At 38.8% G+C, this 19,685-nt stretch overlaps 1 protein-coding gene and 1 pseudogene across 1 annotated transcript; both read right to left on the bottom strand.

Moving 5' to 3' along the window:
• Positions 1 to 707: 707 nt before the first annotated feature.
• On the bottom strand, positions 708 to 5,131 carry LOC125777893 (uncharacterized; annotated as a pseudogene).
• A 13,234-nt stretch (positions 5,132 to 18,365) lies between these two features.
• LOC125777891 (uncharacterized) lies at positions 18,366 to 18,980 on the bottom strand. Its single transcript, XM_049454023.1, has one exon. It carries the CDS (start codon positions 18,978 to 18,980, stop codon positions 18,366 to 18,368), a length of 615 nt encoding a protein of 204 aa, XP_049309980.1.
• Positions 18,981 to 19,685: the final 705 nt, after the last annotated feature.

Raw genomic sequence — 19,685 nt, 5'->3', positions numbered from 1 at the left:
CAGCCATTTCGATGGCCCATTTGCCAAAATTAAGGCGTCGCGGATAATCAGCTGGGTTTAGTTTTTGTGCCATTTGAATTTTATATGGAAACATCTTCAAATCTTTATGAATTATGCGTCGGAGAGTGGTGCGAGAGATGTCTAATTCCTGAGAGCGGCGATAACTCGATGTCGATGGAGTCTCCTCAATACTGGCTCGTACAGCTTCGATATTTTCATCAGAACGTCTTGTGCGTTGTCTGGATGCATGACTGGCATTACTGAGATTACCGGTGTTCACAAATTTTGCGTATAAAGACTTAATTGTGTTCTTAACTGGAGCACTTTTCACTTTATTTTTTTTGCGAAACGCACGTTGAGTTAACACAATTGAAAAGTTATTTTGAATATAAAGCTGAACAATTTCAGCGCGTTCTTTTGGAGTGTACTGTTCCATGGTATAAATTGTGTTCGAATGACGCTTCTAACGCGGTATGACATTAGCCGATTTGTCAGCGCTGTTAAAAGTTACAGCGTTGCCAGATGGGTCAACTTTAAATGGCCTACCCTGTATTTAGTTGTAATGATTCTGGTATTTTTTTACTTTAACATTTTTTACCATTTATTCCTTCATACTTTTCCACTTCAGTGCTTTTTCGAAATCCATTATGCTTTCCAATGTCTCTTCCTCCAATATCACGGACTCTATTTTAGAGAATTGATAAAATCATTCATTTGAAATATCATGAAAATAAAATCAAGTGTATAAACTCACCATCAATATTTCCGGCAATCACATCATTGTCATACACACTCTGCATGCCACTAACTTGCTTCTCATGTAATACAGTCAAAAGTTTTTCATCAAACTGAGTTAACAATTTCTTTGGTGGTGGTCCTCCTCCAGTCAAATAAAGAGACTTTTTTTCCTCTGCAACTCGCTTTTTTACCTCTCTTTTAAGATTGATATACTTTTTCTTCAGTATTTTTGCATTGTGATGGCAGCCAGATGGACACTGTGAATTGAAATCATGTTCGATACGCTTCCATGCGACATCTTTTTTAGCGTTTGTGCAAGTGTCCGTCCGCTTACATTCGATGACATTTTTATATTTCTCCACCAGTTCCAATAGCTGCTCCGACTCGATTGCGGTGAAATTCGGGGTCCTTTTCTGGGTTGCATCCATTTACGAAATAATTTTCCTTCCAAATTTATACGTTGTCTATAATAATTTAAATATTTCAATCATATGTTTGTGGATGATATTTGTAAAACATATGTTGCCCACAACGTTGCCATATATCATAATAAAATTTTATAGAACTTAAGCATTGACTGTGAAACGCAAACGACTACTCAGTTCGCAACAATGCTTAGCTAAGATTTTATTTAGGCACAACTTAAGTATGGACTGTGAAACCGGGCATAAGTGTTTCAAGTGTGGACAGATCGGTCGTCGTCAATATGAATGAGATCGTAAAGGCGACGTGCATATTAAAACAGAATCAAAACGCAGCAACGCTTTGACTGTTTGGAGTAAGAGTACCATCTTCAAGCCAATAAAGATGTGTGACTTGACAATTAGTGCTCTAATTGATAAGGGTGCTGACGTGAGTTTGATGAGGTATGGTATGTATAAGCGTGCAGAGTTTTCAAAGCTTAACGACAATCGCTTGATCCTGGGAGGGATTAAAAGCAGTGAGATATGTACAACTGGTAGTTTTGAGGTAAATATCGAAGCGGATGGGATTCATTTCATAGTTGTGGGAAACAATATTTTGAAGAGCATAAACATTTTTTAATATAATAATTAATTCGACAAGAAACTCCGAGTATGCTTCTTTAGGTGTTTTGGTATCAAAAAAAGATTTTACGAAAAGACTTTGCTGTGACTTTAGAAAAATAAACGAAAAAATAACACGCGATAATTTTCCAATGATACTAATCGATGATGTGTTGGAATAGATACAAAGTACTAGAGTGTTCACTACTCTAGATCTTGCCAATGCACTATGGTTCCTAGGACCACATTTTCTGGCCAAAATTCAAATAACTGTAATATAGTTTTGAAATTTTGCATATATATGGTAAATAGGGTTTATAGATAGAATAGGAGTGTTTAAAAAGCCGCCATGCGCATCTATCTAATATACAGTGACACAAACAAATGACCCCGTGGGGAATATTTTCCCATAGCAAGAATACTTTCCTTTCGATTTTTTTTTAAGTTTTTTATTAAAATATAAATCAACACAAATAGCGCAAATCAACGTTAAACATTCTGCATAAAATTTCAAAAAATTCGATGAGTTTTCCCAAAATTTATAACCTTGTATTTAGAGCTTTAAAACAAATTGCGAGTACGCAGCCCAATGAATTTTGGTATAAGGAAGTACACGTTTTCGTCGGCTCAGACTGCGCAATGATTTTAACAATATTTTTAAAAACTTTTTTAGTATAACGTATAAATTTTTTTAAATTTTCGTTGATTTGTAATAATTATCGTATATTCTCTTGGAAACTTTCAACTACAAAAACAATTTTCGTTATACGAAAAATATTCTCTAAAACTGTGGAAAATTTTACAAAATAGGTTTGAAATTTAAATAATTTCTGATTTTTATTGGGTGATATTTTTATAATATTTGTATGTATGTTTAAACTTATTACCGTTAGTAGTAAATAATAAAATATTTTTTAGTTAACATATAAGAAGCTAACACCAGCGTAGTAACATTTGTATGTACATTAGGGTGATTCAAAAAAAAAAATTTTTTTTTTCAATTGGTACTCGCAAAAATAGGTTCATAGACACCTCTAAGAAAGCCTCTCCAAATATGAGATTTTAATTGTAACGGGAAGGTCCTCCGCCTAACGGTTTTCTATTTTTTCTTATTAAAAAATGCAAAAAAGAGCAAAATAATTTTTTGCACACAAACTCCAAATTGAGTTATTTATACAATCACAAAGTACCAAGACTACCAACTGCTACTAATTTTTTTAAGCTCTACGTAAAGTTGAAAAATATTACTTAAGCCAAAGTTAATATTTAAATAAATTTTTTTCAAACTTAACAACATTTGAATGTATTAATATTCGAGAAACAAAATAAAATTACCTTTATTGTTAGTTTCCATTTTTTTCTTTTAGTTAATTTTAATTTGTTTATAAAATTTTCAGTTTTGAGTTTCAGCCAAATTTCACCACTTGTATAAGCAAATAGGCAAAGTTACAATTTAACTGCTGACCACATAACGGTAAACCGATTAAAGGGAAAACAAAATATGCAATTAACTCATGCGAAGTATCAGCTTAGTGATGGTAAAAAAAAACAGACGAAAAATCGGAACTTTTAAAAATCGATTTTGGCCAGAAAATGTGGTCCTAGGAACCATAGTGCAATGGATTTTTTCATGTTCCCGTGGATGAATGTTCAAAACGATACACATCTTTTGTAACATACGGAGGGCAATATGAGTTTAACTTCGTCCCTTTTGGGCTTTCTAATTCGATACATTTCATCAATATTCCGAGATTTGATACAACAAGGTATCGTAATGATTTATATGGATGACATTATAATCCCCGGACAGACCATTGAGGAAAGTATTGAGAAATTAAGAACTCTGTTAACAAGAGTTCCAATATACGGGCTACATATCAAATGGACAAAGTTTTCTTTCTTGAAAAAGAAAATCAATTTTTTAGGATATGTAATAGAGAAAGGTAGTATTAGGCTCTCAGAAGGAAAGGTAAAAGCAGTACAACAGTTTCCTCGGGACAAAAAATTTATGCAAAGGTATTTAGGGTTAACGTCCTATTTTGGAAGATTCATTGAGGGATATGCTCAATAGCAAAGCCACTAAGTGACATGTTAAAGAAGAATACGAAATTTTATTTAGAAGAGCAGTAGCAGTTAGCGTTTCAACAGTTAAATTTAGCTTTGATGAAAGCTCCGGTCTTAAAAATTTATAATCCAAATGCACAGACGAAGATACACACTGATGCTTCTATGTATAGCTATGGTGCCGTGCTACTTCAGAAAAATTCCGAAGATCAACAATTTCATCCCGTAAAGTTCATGAGAAGGAAAACTACTCCAACGGCGGCAACATACAAGTACAACTCCTATGAACTTGAAGTGTTAGCGATTATCCAAGAATTAAAGAAATGACGTGTGTATGTGTTAGGTCAGAAATTCCGGATTGTAACAGATTGTAATGCCTTTACAATGGCCATTAAGAAACGTGACGTACCATTACGAGTAGCTCGTTGGGCTATGTACTTAATCCAAAAATAATAATAGAAGAATAATACTGGTAATCCAAAAAGAATAATTATAGACAGAGGATTTGTTTATACATCAAATATTTTCCATAATTACTGTAAAGAACAAGGTATACAACATTTGACTATTTCCACAGGGGCCCTCGGGAAAATGGTCAAGTAGAACGAATGCATCGTATAATAGTACCAATGTTAGATAAGTTATGTCATGATGCTCTTGCTAGTTGGTATAAATATGTTGAATAAATTCAAAGAATAATACACATACATAATGCAGTTTTCGCCTTTCAGAGTGCTTACTGGCTTGGATATGAGGCAATGTGAAGATTGCATAATGAAAGAATTAGACGAAACGTGTAAGATCAAGAAGAAAATATAGATACATATGTACATATAATTCTAAGCGTAAAGCGGAAGTCACATATTTTTTTTTTTTTTTTTTTGCGGGTGAGGGGGTCGAAAATGCCTTCCGCATCATCGGTGCTGTCGTCACAGCAGCGGTATGTGCCACTTGCAGGTCACTAAAAACCCCCCCTCTAAGGAACCGTCGCCCACCCTGGAACCGCTTTTGCATTACTTCAGGGTGGCGTTCCATTTTTCTCATTGAGAGATTTACATCTGCGCACCTTCGTCCAGGTCCCGCTTTTTGCTGCGTAGCAAGAGTGCGGCGAATTTCTTGATAATCCCCCAGTTTGCTTCACTCTCCAACCTGACGCTGACTACATTAACCGCGTTTATTGGGCCAACCAGGTTCTCTACGGCGGTGCGTTCTCTTTGCCAGTGCACACATTCGAAGAATGTGTGTTCAGCGTCGTCTTCTGCCGTGTCGTTGTATGGGCATGACGGCTCTTCGACTTTTCCCATTCTGTGGAGGTACTTTTTGAAGTACCCGTGCCCGGATAACAGCTGGGTTGTGTAAAAATCTACCTCTCCGAATTTTCGCCCTGTCCATGAGTCTAGATCTTTTATAAGTCTGGCCGTCCATCTGCCGCGACTTTCGGTGTCCCATCTCTGTTGCCATGTTATTATTGTTTCTTTATTTATTTGTTCTATTGCTCTCTTGTTGTTATCGGATGACTGCTTTAGCTCCCACAGCTTTTTCCTTTCGTATGCTAGAAGGTCAATTGGGGCATTTCCGCTTATAACTAAAATTGCCTCGCCGGGCACTGTTCGGTAGGCTGATGCAACTCTGAGGGCTGCAGTGCGGTGCACTCTGGCCGCCATGACCTAGTTCAGCTTTCCTCGCGCTTCTTCCGTATCCCTTGCTGTGATTACTGCTGCGATGTCGTCCGCGTAGCCTATTAAATATGAGTCATCTGGCATTTCTAGTTTTAATATAGCGTCATAGCTGATGTTCCACAAGTCTGGTCCGAGGATGGATCCTTGTGCTGCTCCTGACGTAACCGCTATCTGTCGTGACCCTTCTTTAGTTTCGTACAGCAGTTTCCTGTTGCTAAGGTAGCTCCGCACCACGGCCCTGAGATAGTCGGGTACTTTAAAGCTTTTCTCGAGAGCGTCGATCATATCTACCCATCTAGCGCTGTTGAAGGCGTTTCGGACATCTGGAGTCGCCAGCAACACTATTCTCTTGTATTTATGCCATCTACGCTGTGCGGCTTCTACGCTTTCAATGACGCATTTTATTGCTCCTATGGTTGATCTGCCGGGTCTGAAGCCATATTGCCTAGGGGACAGTCCTCCTGCTTCGTTGATGGCCGCTTCAAGTCTGGGTTTAAGCAGGGTTTCATATAGCTTTCCAGCTGTATCAAGCATACATAATGGGCGGTATGCTGATGGCGAATTGGGGTCTCCTTTTCCCTTGCTGATTAGCACCAGCAGTTGCTTTTTTCACGGTTCAGGGAATATTCCGGCTTCAAGGCAGGCGTTGTACATGTTCAGTAGTACTGCCGGGCGCTCTGCAGCGATTATTTTAAGAATTTCGGATGGGATCCCGTCCGGTCCGGGTGCTTTGTTGGCCTTGAGCTTGGCAGTGGCTAGTTGCAGCTCTTCGAGGGTAAACTGGGGGATTTGCGTCGATCCTAGAATGTAGTCTGGGTCACTAGCCCTTGTTTCGTGTGTGGGGAATAGTGCGTTCACAATGTTATCCATTTTCACAGCGGTTAGGTCAGGTGGCTTTGCTCGAGCGCCGAGTTTCTTCATCACTATTTTGTACCCGAGTTCCCAGGGGTTTCTGTTTATATCCTCGCGTAGTTCCTCCCATTTTTTCTATTTACTGTCGTCGATGGCTTGCTTCAGCTCCTTTTTTGCTAATTTGTATTGATCAGCTTCTTGAGTTGCGGCTCCTCTACGCCTGGATCTCGTGTAAGATCTGCGAAGGCGGAGACATGTTCGTCTGAGTTGGGCTATATTTTCAGTCCACCAGTAAACTGCTGCTTTATGTTTGCTGTGAGAGGCCTTGGGCATTGCTTTTTGACAGGCTCTTGTTATATTCAGCATTGTGTGCTCGACAGTTTTTCTTGCAATTGTGGGGGAGTTGCTAGATGGGTCTTGGTCGTCTAATGCGGAGATTAATTTCGAAGTATCTAGTTTCGCGACGTTCCACTTTCGTTTTCTAGTTGTTTTCCTGTGCTGGTCAGCGTTTGTTCCTGTGTCGATCATAAATGAGATGTAGTGATGATCGCTGCCAGTGTAATCCTCCAGTACTTTCCAGTTCTTTATTAAGCCTGCCATGCGTTCTGTTGATAGGGTAACGTCTGGTGTGGTTTCCTCGCATCCCGGTCTTCTAAACGTGGTTGCGTTCCCCGTATTGTGCACTACTAGTCCTAATCGCGCAGCCATTTCTAGAATGCGCTTTCCTCTCGAGTCCGTGTTTGGCAAACCCCACTCTACCGCTCTGGAATTTAGGTCTCCGGCGATAATCAATTGACCTTCTATAGACCTGGCTGTGTCCTCTAGTCACATATAAGGTAGGCGACTTAGTAGGGATTAAACGTACACAATATGGACCCAATTTAAAATTAAAACAAATCGGACTGTACGAAGTAAAAAACATAAAGCCTCACGGCAGGTATGATGATCAAAAGGTGGCCGAGAACGAAGGGCCACGAAATACTGTTACAGTAGCAGAATATATGTATGAAGGGGTGGAACGCTTCATTCAGGGCGAATGACGGTGCAGGACGGCCGATTGTAAAAGTGGAACTTGTGGGACAAAGGTCCACACGTAGCGGACTTGTCTTTTAAATACACCTGTGACCAAAAACTACTACATATTTTTATTCGAACAATACTTGAACAATATTCGAACTATATAGTCAAGCATAGTCGAGTATAGTAGTACCAGAGGTAAAGAGCTCCCCAACTCTCCCGTCACTGGAAATGTGAGAACCGCTCATCTACCGAACTTTGACAGTTGACTGGATTGGGTAGGTTTTGACGTTTGGCAGGTGGAAAGACTGGAACGGCCAGATTGAAATTATATCAAAAATATATGTGAACGGAAGGATTTGCTGCCGCCGGTCAAGATCGCTAATAAAAAGTGTAAAGCAATGAAAATCAAAGAAAATTCAAAATTTAAATCTATTTCATGAAACGTTTTGCAATCTGATGCATAGTATTTTAACCACTAACCACTGCCCGTATTCACCTGACATGGCACCGTGCGACATCTTCCGTTCCGGAAAAATGCATTTGCCCATGAAAGGAAAGCGTTATGCGGACGTAGAGGCCATTCAAAAGGCTTGCTTGCACCGGCATACTGACGGTCATACCGGGCAGTGAGCCAAAATATGCATCGTTCGACATGGTTTTGGAGCGAGCACAAAGATGTATTGAAGCAGAAGGAGACTATTTTGCTACATTTTGCTGAAAATCAATTTGTTCTATTTTAAAGTCCTGTTTACTTTGGAACGCTTCTTTATATCGATTGTACTTCATCTACATATATATATAAAAGAGAGTTGTGTTAGTTACACCATTTATAACTCACGAACGGATGAACCGATTTGACTGAAAATTCTCCCCACCAATTTAGGGGAGCTTAGAATCAGGGTAAGGACATAGGATAGTAATTATCTTTATTATCTATTTTATACAACTCATAAGTACAAAAATTTTATTTCAAATCATAAGCATTTGTTCAAAATTCATGTTTGTAGGAATCATTTGAATATATGCGTACAATTTTAAACAGGTTCTTTCTCAATAATAATACAATTGCTAACTATTTGAAACTAGCTGGCCCCGCAGCCGTTGTCCTGCGTGAAATTATGTGTTTTGAAATGAAAAGAAAGTTGAATTTATCATTTCATTTTTTTTTTCAATGTAACGCAGCTTGATGAACAAAATTTTTTGGTTTCTGTTCCGGTGTACAGAAAAGATGGCTTTCCAACTCGTGTGCACGCCACGTATATCTAGCCGTGTGAAAAACATAGAATTTCCAAACTATGCGACTATCCTTGTGTCCTGTTGAGTGTCATCTCAAATGCAATTTTCGCTGGAAACTGAAATGGCAAATCGTTGGAACTCAAAGAAATTCGTTGAATCAAGCATTCAGCCTTTGTATTCGATAGCTGCGTCACAATCAGTCGGGTTCCATTACATAGTTTCGGCGCTTGCAGATTGCAAAACATAATAACGACAAATCAAACTTTGAGACGCAAATGATGCGGTGGCATACCAAGCCTCTCCAAAGAATTTAGAAACTCCACTGGATAATTCACGGCGACGTCTTCAATGGAAAACGATCGGTCGATTTGTATGAGCGCAAGTCTTCCGGAATTTGACTTTGAATCTTCCAGTTTAAGTCAAGAACATCTGTATTTTTTGGCAGTTAATATTGCGCGTGCATTTAAGGAATCATAGTTAAGATAATTTGGCCAATGTCCGAAGATTGGTGATGAGTTCATCTTTCGTGAATTGATAAACCGCAGATGGAATTGAAATCAAACCACCGGAAGCATCAACCGGAATTGACCCATTTCCAATTTTTAGCGAATACGATGTAAAATGTCTTCGACAATGTCATTTTTGTTCGTATCTCATAATTGACGCGGATTTAAAGGCTGATATAGTGAAATGATTATCGCGAAAAGTGTGGGAACTTCAGTGGCATTCGAAGTAGCTATCGCATCGTCCAACATTTGTTTCCACTGATTATCGTGTTCCAGCAATTGTAATTGCACACACCATACCATTCACAGTACGCAATACGCCGCGTACATTGATCAGTAGAAACCGAAGGTAGAAGCAATCATCGTTTTTTGGGTGGGTTGTGTAAATTCATCCTAATGCATTAGTTGAGAACACACCTGAATGTCCATCTACTGTTCGGTCTTGCTTTCAGCGTAACTATTTCTTCGACAATGCATTCCATGAATGCAAGGTATTTTCAAATAGAGCAATGTTCTCGTAAGCGGATCACTGACGAAAGTTGAGAAAAAAACTCGTCAATGTTAGTTTTGTTGTTGGCGGTGTTACCACCGGCTGTAATGTATTCTCTGGGCTGAAATAAACTCTTTGGCCAATCTCCATATTAACTGCGAGACACACAACAATCGGAAACCGTTCATGAATTGCAAAAGTAAATATCCTACAAAGCGCTTTATTGCAGTTCACGTATGGACCGTATCGTTTAAGACCATTAAGCGCCATGTTGCTTCCCTTGGTGACGTACTTACAAACGTATTTTATAGATTACACCAAACTGCAATACTAAACATTGATATGAGTTTAGAATGTGAATTAGACAACAGTGGAGAATATAGTACGATCCATATGTTGTCAACTTCGATATTCACTACTCTAAGTTGTATGGTCGTCTGATGAGCTACGACGATGGAGTGGATATCCATCATTTCCAGTTTGCGATTCCGAAAGAAAAGCAAGCGGATAGTGTTTCGTGCATTTATTGTTAGACATATAAACCGAAAAGGGATTGTAGTGTCCGCAAGGTCCATGAACCATATTGCTTTCCACCACTTCATATAATACTGGATCTTTCACACGTAAAGTTTTCACTGAATAATTTTCAATTGTTCAATTCACAACCTGTCGTAAAGCATCGTAAATCGTAATAGTAATAATTTTTCTCTTGAATAGCCGGAATAAAAAAGCAAGCGATCGAGACTGAACTATTCAAATAATTTCCAAATCAAAATATTGAAAAACAAAACAGAAATTGAAAAAAAATGTTTTTGGAAAAAAGTTACTTTTTGGAATTATCCAATTTGCCGACTTTTCATGAAAAGTATAAGATGTTTTTATTTCTAAACCTTCCTTAATCCACAACGAACAACCTCTTAAAATTTCATCAATATTGGTTCAGCCGTTCTCTTAGCGTTACTAACGAACAAACATTCATTCGTTTGTATGAGAAAAAGAAAAGGACTGTTTTTAGGGGTTTTCCGGCAATTATTCGAATAATCCCTGAACCTAAACGAATATTTTAAAAAAAGAATTATCAAATTTCGTTCAGTCGTATTAAAGTTATGAGCGTACATACATTTTGGCGATTCATTTTTACATACATACATATTTATATAGACGAAGATGTAAGGTTGTTTTTATTGTTTTTTTTTTTTTTTTTGAAGAAATGAAATATTGAAATGATTCCTACAAACATGAATTTTGAACAAATGCTTATGATTTGAAATATAATTTTTGTATTTATGAGTTGTATTAAATTTTGACATAAAGAGATAAAAAGTATCCTATGTCCGTCTCCTGGCTCTAAGCTACCTCCCTACCAATTTTCAGCCAAATCTGTTCTGCCGTTTTTGAGTTATAAGTGATGTAACTAACACGACTTTCTTTTATATATATAGATAGTAGAAAAGAATTGAAACCAAATACGCAGTGAAATAAGTTATAACTGGCTCAGTAATCAGTCGTTGAGTATGTATTATACCACGTGCATCCCAAAAGATTGATATCATAACCAGCCGACTTTTTCGCCTTTCCACGCCGGAGCCGGTTCATCATGTGCAGTCCACTGGAATGACTGTCGATTTGACTCCAGTGGGAAATGATGGGCCTATGTTTCTATTGTTACACGGTAAAAATTCGGTTTTATTACAATTAAAGAGCACTCAAACACTTCTCAGAACCAGTTATTCGTTATTTTTGTTGGATTATGAACTTGTGTGGCACCCACTTTGCACAGAGCTTTCGCCTCATCAGAGCACCATTGTCTTTGGTGCTCATTTCGCCTGTTTCCAGTAGGAAATTTCAGCCACAGTGAAGCGTGGACGGGTCCTCTAGTATTAAAAAAAAAATCATTTTAATTTCCTAAGCACTTATTGTATTTTTTTTACGAAATTTATTGGAAAACACTGTATATGGTGGCTAAAGGAAGTAGTCTCCCATTTTTATCTATTAAGACACAAAGATTTTCTGTTCCTTAGAACAAGATCACTTAAAGGTTGGTCTACTATTCAATTTTGAAATTGGCATTTATAAAGCTTGTTTGCACCACCTTGAGTTTAAAAAATTAGAGTATTTGGCATGTTTAGTTAGAGAGTCATCCAGCATTTAATAGTTTTCTAGAAAACCATGGTGTGGATTATTGCATATTGTGGCAAAATCGATTCTTTTACATACGGCTCAACCAGCTTTCGACTTCCGGTCTTAGCCCAAGTATCCTCTGCAGTGGCATGGCTACAACTTCGGGCGCCCGGGGCCAAGAATGTTCTGCCGCCCCCCTTTATCTACCTACCTACAAGTTTCATGAGGTGGTTCGAACAAAAGTGAATTTTTACAAAATATCTTCGGTATTAAGTATATAAAATTCAGGAACTAGAAGCCACGCAAATTCTGAAGTTACAAAATTCTCACAATACGGTTTTTGAGGAAATTGATAGTAAATTTACAAGACATCTTATTAAAAGCCATAGAAAAAACCCATTTTCGCCCTATATCTTCTACACTTTTGACACTATTTGCAGAAATTTTTGCCCGAATTGGAGTTTTTAAATATGATTTTTGGAAATTTGGAGAAATAAAAGTATTTGTTACATTCAAAGCATAGGGTAACTCTGAGAGCGACACGTCGCGACGACGGAGTAAAACTAAAGACACTGTTGTGATCAAAGCTAGAAAAGTCCATCTTTCAGTTCAATCACTATTTTTAAGAAAGACATAAACCAAAAGATATAAGACAAATTCAAAGACTGAAGAGTATTCGAGTAAAAATTAATATTTTTCATTGTTATTCAGATTATTACTTTGTGAGTGTACAACTCTTTATCCTTTATAATAAATTTTGTAAAAAAAATTGTTGAAGTATTTTTTCTGAATATTAAAAAACAGCGAAGATCGTTTTGCCGCCCCCTCCCCAGGGTTGCTCCTTGGGTTGAGGCCCGCCACGTAAAGCACCATACCAATGAAAAGGAAAAAATAGCCTCCGATAAGTGACCCTGCTTTTGATGACGACCTCTGAAAACGTTGTAAGGATTATGAGGTGATCTAGTGACTGATGTCCATAACATGTTAAAATTATGAATTGTGTAAAAGATTAAAGCCCACTGTCAACAAACTGATTGGACCATATCAGTGTAATGATAGGCCTGGAAAATCAACAACTGACCAGATCTTCACCATGCGCCAAATCCTAGAAAATGCGCTGAAAAGAAAATCGACATGCACCACCTCTAAGTCGATTGCAAAGCTGCTTTTGTCAGCACGAAAAAAGCTGCCTTTATGCCGCTTAGTCTGAAATTGATATCTCCGCAAATTTAATACAGCTGAACAATACCTATACCCTATCATGGACCTTCTTAAATCTACTAGAGTAGAACTTAAATCGAGCGTCAGAGCTTAATAGAGCAGGCACAATCTTCTATAATAGTGTACAGCTGTTGGCGTATGCCAGCACGATGAGTCTATCTTGCAACCAGTATGAACTACCATCAACGATGTCATTCTCGAAATCCAACACAGAATAATTATTTCCAACAGGGGCTACTGACTGACTAAGTAGGCAATTGACAGACAAGTAAGTGATTTATTATTCCCGCTTTGCTATACAGCGCAGAGGCATGAACGATGACAACATGTGATGATTCGACATTGCGATTTTTCGGGAGAAAGATTCAGCGGAAGATGTATGGTTTTTTATACACTGCCAACTGAGTGATACCACGCCATTGATATAATTCACGAACAGCGGCGACGCTGGTACCTGCCGAGAGAAGCAGAGGAAGAGGAAGACATTCACCCCATTATAGGAGAAAGGCTGGCTGCTAGAGAAAGGCCTGGCTGCTCTTAGTATTTCGAAATATCGCCACATTGCGAAAAGAAGAAACGACTGGTGTGCTGTTGTAAATTCAGCTATAACTGCGTCAGCAGTGTCTACGGCATTAAAGAAGAAGAAGTGTGAATAATGCCGGTATTCTGCGAGCAGTCTCAAGTCTCTAATAGAGACGAATCTGTGGTGAAATCTATTTTGTGACTGTTTGTCTCATCTCTAATTGAGCAATATCAGTCTCTAACTCATTATATGCTTTGCACCAGGTCATAGAAAAACAAGAGCACAACAATGGCTGATGAAGTTGGACTATTTTACCTTATGATAAAAAAAACGGAAGGAAGAAAAGAGGAAATGTATTAATATTTATAATTTTGCAATAATGGATAACAGAGTGCAATCATTGGACGCATCCGAAGTCGTATTCAGGGGTGATGGTGCAGCTGTGAAAAATACTTCTTCCTAAATTAGAAAAAGAAAAAACAATTATAAATTCTGCACACTCGTATCGTCTTTCTTGATATTCTTACTTCTGTGCCAATGGCTGGCCCATCAACCGCGATTGACCCCCACGTATCCAGCGCTCTCTGCTCCGTTTCATAGAGTTCAATTGTTGCGCTGGGACCGCCACCTGTCACTAGCTTGTGCGCCTTGGCTTTCCTTGCGCGTGACCGTATTTGGATTTTCCAATGGCTCAGATTCTGTAAAACAAAGGACATAAATACATAAATATGCCAATATCTATGGTTAAAAATTACCTCTCTTCATTTGATGGGGTTCCGGGTAGGTCCTTTTAGGGCATTTAATTGCACGGAGAGTTCGGCCCAAAGCTCCTCCACCCTTTTCGGCCGCGATGGGTAGTTTTTATGCAACTTTATCTCCGGGTGAACCCGCACAAAGTTAAGATAGCACTCTATTTGCTCCTTCGAGATGCGCAACACTTTATTATGATCTGTAAAAAGATACATTATATATATACTATAATAATCATAAAATAATGAAATTTATATTGTTTACAATTACTTACCATCCTTTTCCATTATTATCAAATATAAGGATGAACCCATGTGTTAATTGATAATTGTGCTGTTAAATTTTTTCATATTTACTTAACAATTGTTTCAGATAAAATGCATATGTTAAGCATTTATTATAAACTATTTCAGTATTAGTTTTCAATAATTGTACTGTGCAATTATTAAGAGGAAGTTTTACTGCTGAAATCTTATGAAAAAAAAACTAATTTCATACAATCGTTTCATACATTACGATTGTACACTTGCACTCATCTCTAATCGGCTAAACTTAACAGCTGATTGCTGCCCTTCTTTTCACCGTACCATTTGGTGAATATTTTTGAGACTGGTATCTCCCAGAATACCAAAATGAGACATCCTGACTAACAGAGTCACTAAATTACGATTGTGACAATTAGAGACATGAGACAATCGTGACAAGCAGAATACCGATATAAGTGTGCTCTGTCCAATCCACAAAAAGGGAGACCCTACAACCTGCGCCAATTACCGTGGGATAAGCCTCTCTCTAACATAGCATTTACGATTCTATTGAGTGTACTATGTGAAAGATTGAAGTCTACCGTCAAGAAACTAATTTAACTTTATCAGTGTGGCTTCAGGCCTGGGAAATAAACTGACCAGATATTCACCATTCACCACCACCTCTTCGTCGATTACAAAGCTATTTGACAGCACGAAAAGGAGTGATGTAATAAAAATATATTAAATCAAGGAAGAGTGCCTATCGAGAAAGTTAAACAATCGGTTTTCTGCTATTTGGTCATTCTGTGATACAAAATAAGAATGTACCCCAAAACTTGTTTGCATTTCTTGTTTCTATTTTTTGATGTGTCAATGACTTGGGAGGAAGAAGTAAAACATCACGGTGATTGCTATTTTTGTTTGACTAAAATACAGTACCCAAATGCAAAAATAGCATCAGTTTAAAAACAACAACCGAGAAAAATGCCCAGTAACTTTGGCACCAGACTCTACTTCTGAAGAATTTCTTATTTCAAGCAATAACGAATAAGAAGTTCTCCCTCCCAATCACACCATTTAATTGATAAGCACTGGTCACTTTGCTTCTGCAACCATATCACTGAATTAATCGAAGAACTTTAAATACCTTACTAGACTTAATAAAATACAAAGAATACAACTGGATAGTGTGTGTTGAATATAAGTTGTTGATATATTGTATTGTATAGTACTACAGGGCGGTTTTACAAATTATTGTTCTTTTCTTTGTTTTTGGGAGATATGTATACCAAAAACCCCTTAATGAAAAATATGATGTACTATTTTGATACGGTCTTCGTTCGCTTAAAGTACATAAATTTATCATAAATTTAACAAAAAACCCATTTAGGGTTTTGTGTTCTGCAGGTCCATTTCGCAGTTTAATTAAACTTTAGAGCACAAAGAAAATGTGTACATAATACAATCGATGAAAATCAAAAAGATTGGACTTTTTCCGAGTAGCAGATTGCGCTGCCAGTTTACTGACGGCGGCATAGTTCGTTTACCGCTAGTATGTCATCGTTACATTCGGTTAGGCTTGCTATGGGAATTTGGACGGGGTGTTCATTCATAATTGATTTCAAATCATCATGGTCAAAAATGGATTTATTATATCCGCCTTAGCTGGCGTAATTCTGAGTATCAAGTGCGATATTTGATCTATTAATATTATATTTCTTGCTAATAATGTTTCATACAAATGCAGTGTGACAACGCATTAATTTTTTTTTTTTCCTTTAGTTATTTCGTTCACCGTATTAGTAAGTTTATTAATTTGTATCTGTGTAACTACTTGTCTATTGTTTGCATCAATTAAATCGGATTCGGATCACCTTACATTTTCAAAATCAGAGGCATCGGGCGTGCCTGCTATTACCTTGAGTGCTGAGCCCAAGAAGTCTAAACTTCTTGCTATTCTGTGGTGCACTTTTAGTACGGACAAGAACTTTCTAATATGTTCTGTATCCACGTCTAGCAGTTTTCGCATATGCGACTGAGGGAATAATTTGGTTAATTTTACCGTTTCCTCTGCTGTGTTAGCAAGGTCTTTTAAAATGATTGAGTGTCTTAAATAATTACATTACTCCCATACCAGTACCCTTCCGTCGATTACCGGGATATAGTTGGAGTGAGAGTAGTCGTTAATCCGACTATATACTACCTCTAATACTAATACGATTGAAAGTCCAATCCTGTAAAAAGTGACGAAAAGAAACGAAGATTGAAAATAGTTTTGCGCTTAAACTATGAAAATGTTATTTTAGATTTGGAAGTTTTTACTTGAAAGCAACCACTATTTAAAATTGTCTTTTTGTATCACCTTCTCTCTATTGAGAACAGAAGTTCCAAGGTCTGCTTAAATTGTTTCTTATGTACAAAGAGGTGTTAACTTATTTCCTAATCCTCTGTTATTTTTTTTCGAAAACTTTTTCGCCTACCTCAAATACCCTGTTTTGTCTATTCGGGTATTATGTCGATGGGTGTTTGGTCTATAACCGAATGTACAGATCGATTGTATGCTATTGTTACTCTCGACTGTGTAGTGACAAATTTTTTGAAGGCGAAACGCTCTGGCTATGTCTGCGAGTCTACTATGAAAGCGTTTCACCTGGCCATTGCATCGCGAAAGATTTGTTTAGTATTTTCCTGGGCGGCTCTGTGCGCACGGTCGACCACGATATTTTTGCAGTGCTGGAATGGGGTTGCCGGGAAATTTAAAACGAAATCATATTGTATACTGGCTAGTGTTGGTTAGATCGCATTATACATTATTATTTGTTTCGAATAGGGTGTTTTTGTCTGTGAAATTTATAAGGTGACTTATTTTTTGGCCAAAGAGTTAGATATCTCGTTTCGATGGGAATTTTGATTCTTCAAGAACGATTTGATTTTTGAAACAGTTTTAAGGCTTTTCTGTCGTTTCGATCGTGTAGGTCAGGGAATTTTCGCTGTGAATCGTTGCAGCGTCTGACTGTATCTCGTTTTGTAAGGTGTTTAAATTGGGTCTGCCCCCTTGGGGCAGGACTGCACCAATGCAATCTATGGAGGTGTCAGTAGTTAGATCTAAGGGCTGCTGGAAATCTGGGTACATGAGTATGACATCTTCTGATGCCAGGATATTGCTCAGTCTTTCGAATTACGTTGAGTTTCGTGAAACTCAATCGAGAATTTTTGGACATATGCTTGGTCACCGAACCATTTTCTCTTTTGAGAATGTTGGTTAAGGGCCTTGCTATTGCTGCTAGTTAATAGAAAAAATCGAGTCGATACTACCGCAACTCCTATTTACTACATAAAATGATTTTCGTTTCTCTAACAAACCTTATGCCGAATATGTCGGTCAATATGACAGCGATATATGTATGCAAGAGTAAATATTATCCGGTAGCACCCGAACTTAGCCCATCCTTACTTATCATTATTACTTTTATTAAATTTCCGCTTCAACATTTGCTTTCATCAATTTGAACAATTTCGTCAGGATGACCAATTTTACCGGGCGCTTCCTACTCTGCACTTAGTATGCGAATACTCTTATATAATGCGGAATTAAATTCACTTAGGATGCGAATACTAAATTGTTGCGTAGCGGTGGCGGACAAGCGACGTAGCGACCAAGACGATCGAATCGAAACTGATTTGTGTGAAAGCGGACCCTTTTTCCATGGAGTGATGTGGTGTGTGTTTTAGTGTGTGGATCCTGCGCTCGCGCGTGTGGGTGGTGTTGATGTGAAGTGTGGTGATGTCGAGGTGAGTGTGGTGAGTGTGCGTGTTAATGATGGGTGTAGGTGTGGTGTGGTCCAGGCGACTAAGGCTCATTTAGCCATCCCGGCCCCCCTAGGCGAATATTTCAGCCTAGATTGCTTTGAAGCTGCTGGAGTGTGGCTACGACGCTGCTAAGGCCTGAGGCGCGGCGTGGACGCGGTCGTGGTTGCTGGCGTCGTGTTGATGCCCCATTGTGTGGCCGTCGGACACGGGATGATGATGGCCCACTTGTTCGACGGGGCCGCGTATCCCGGCTTACTGGAGGTCGTCGTATTGCGCCGCGGTTGCGGCCGGAAGGTTGTTGACGGGTGTCATTCCGAGTGAGTCGGTGCAAAATGGTGTGATGCGGCCGCATACAAATTTGGCACAGATTGCCCGACGTACACTCGTGCGTTTGGTGGACAGGAGTCAGGCAATTCAGACAATGGCCGTGCGCCTGCACGACCAACTGGCGTTGTGGAGGTGGCAATCCCTTAAAGAAGACGCATTGTGGCAGCCGGTGGGGTCGACGACATAGAGGACATCTACGGCGTTGTGGGTCGACGACAAGCGCGGGTGTTGGCGGCAATGCTACCCTTCCATTCCGAGGTGCCGTTGGGGTGGTTGTTCGGGGCGCTGCAACTGGGGCAGCCACTTGGCGTGGCACTTTGACAGCCGAACGAGTGATTGGTGTCGGGGCTGCTGGCATGCCTGCATCCATATTGACCTGTTTGAAAGAGTGTAATTTCAATTAGGATTTGGTTGCATATAAGACATATGAGCATGGCTGCCACGTTATGCGACATGAGTGGGTCGTTAGATGAATCGACTACATTTGTGTGGTATTTTAAATATATATATATGTATACGTATTTATATAAATTTTTATTTTATTTGTTTTTATATTCGGTTTATTTAAGCGGTTTTTCGGTTTTTGTTTCGCGGTTATTGGCGATCGGTAAGAAGCATAGTTTGACGAGCGATCTTGTTAGCTTTCCGGATTGCGTACGGAGATCGACTACGCGAATATGACCGTCGGAGCCTGGATAAAGCTTCTCTATGCGGCCCAGCCGCCATTTGGTAGGTGGCAGGCAATCGTCGTGAATCAGGACACAATCTCCAACTTTTGGCGCATTTTCTGTATTTTTCCACCGGTACCTCTTGTGGAGGTCCTTTATATAGTCTTTTTTCCATCGGCTACTGAAATTATGATGGAGAATTTTAATTCTTTCCCATCTATTTAATAAGGAAAGCGACTCCACGGCTGGCTCAGGTGTGGCCAGAATGGGTGCTCCTTTTAAGAAATGCCCTGGAGTTAGGGCTGTGAAGTCGGACGGATCTTGCAATAATGCTGTGAGCGGCCGTGAGTTGAGAACGGCTTCAATTTTAGCTAATAACGTCGTGAATTCTTGAAATGAGATTTGAA

The sequence above is a fragment of the Bactrocera dorsalis genome, chromosome 1 (assembly GCF_023373825.1).
Source record: "Bactrocera dorsalis isolate Fly_Bdor chromosome 1, ASM2337382v1, whole genome shotgun sequence".
Classification (NCBI taxonomy): domain Eukaryota; kingdom Metazoa; phylum Arthropoda; class Insecta; order Diptera; family Tephritidae; genus Bactrocera; species Bactrocera dorsalis.
This window is presented reverse-complemented; position numbering and strand designations above follow the sequence as displayed.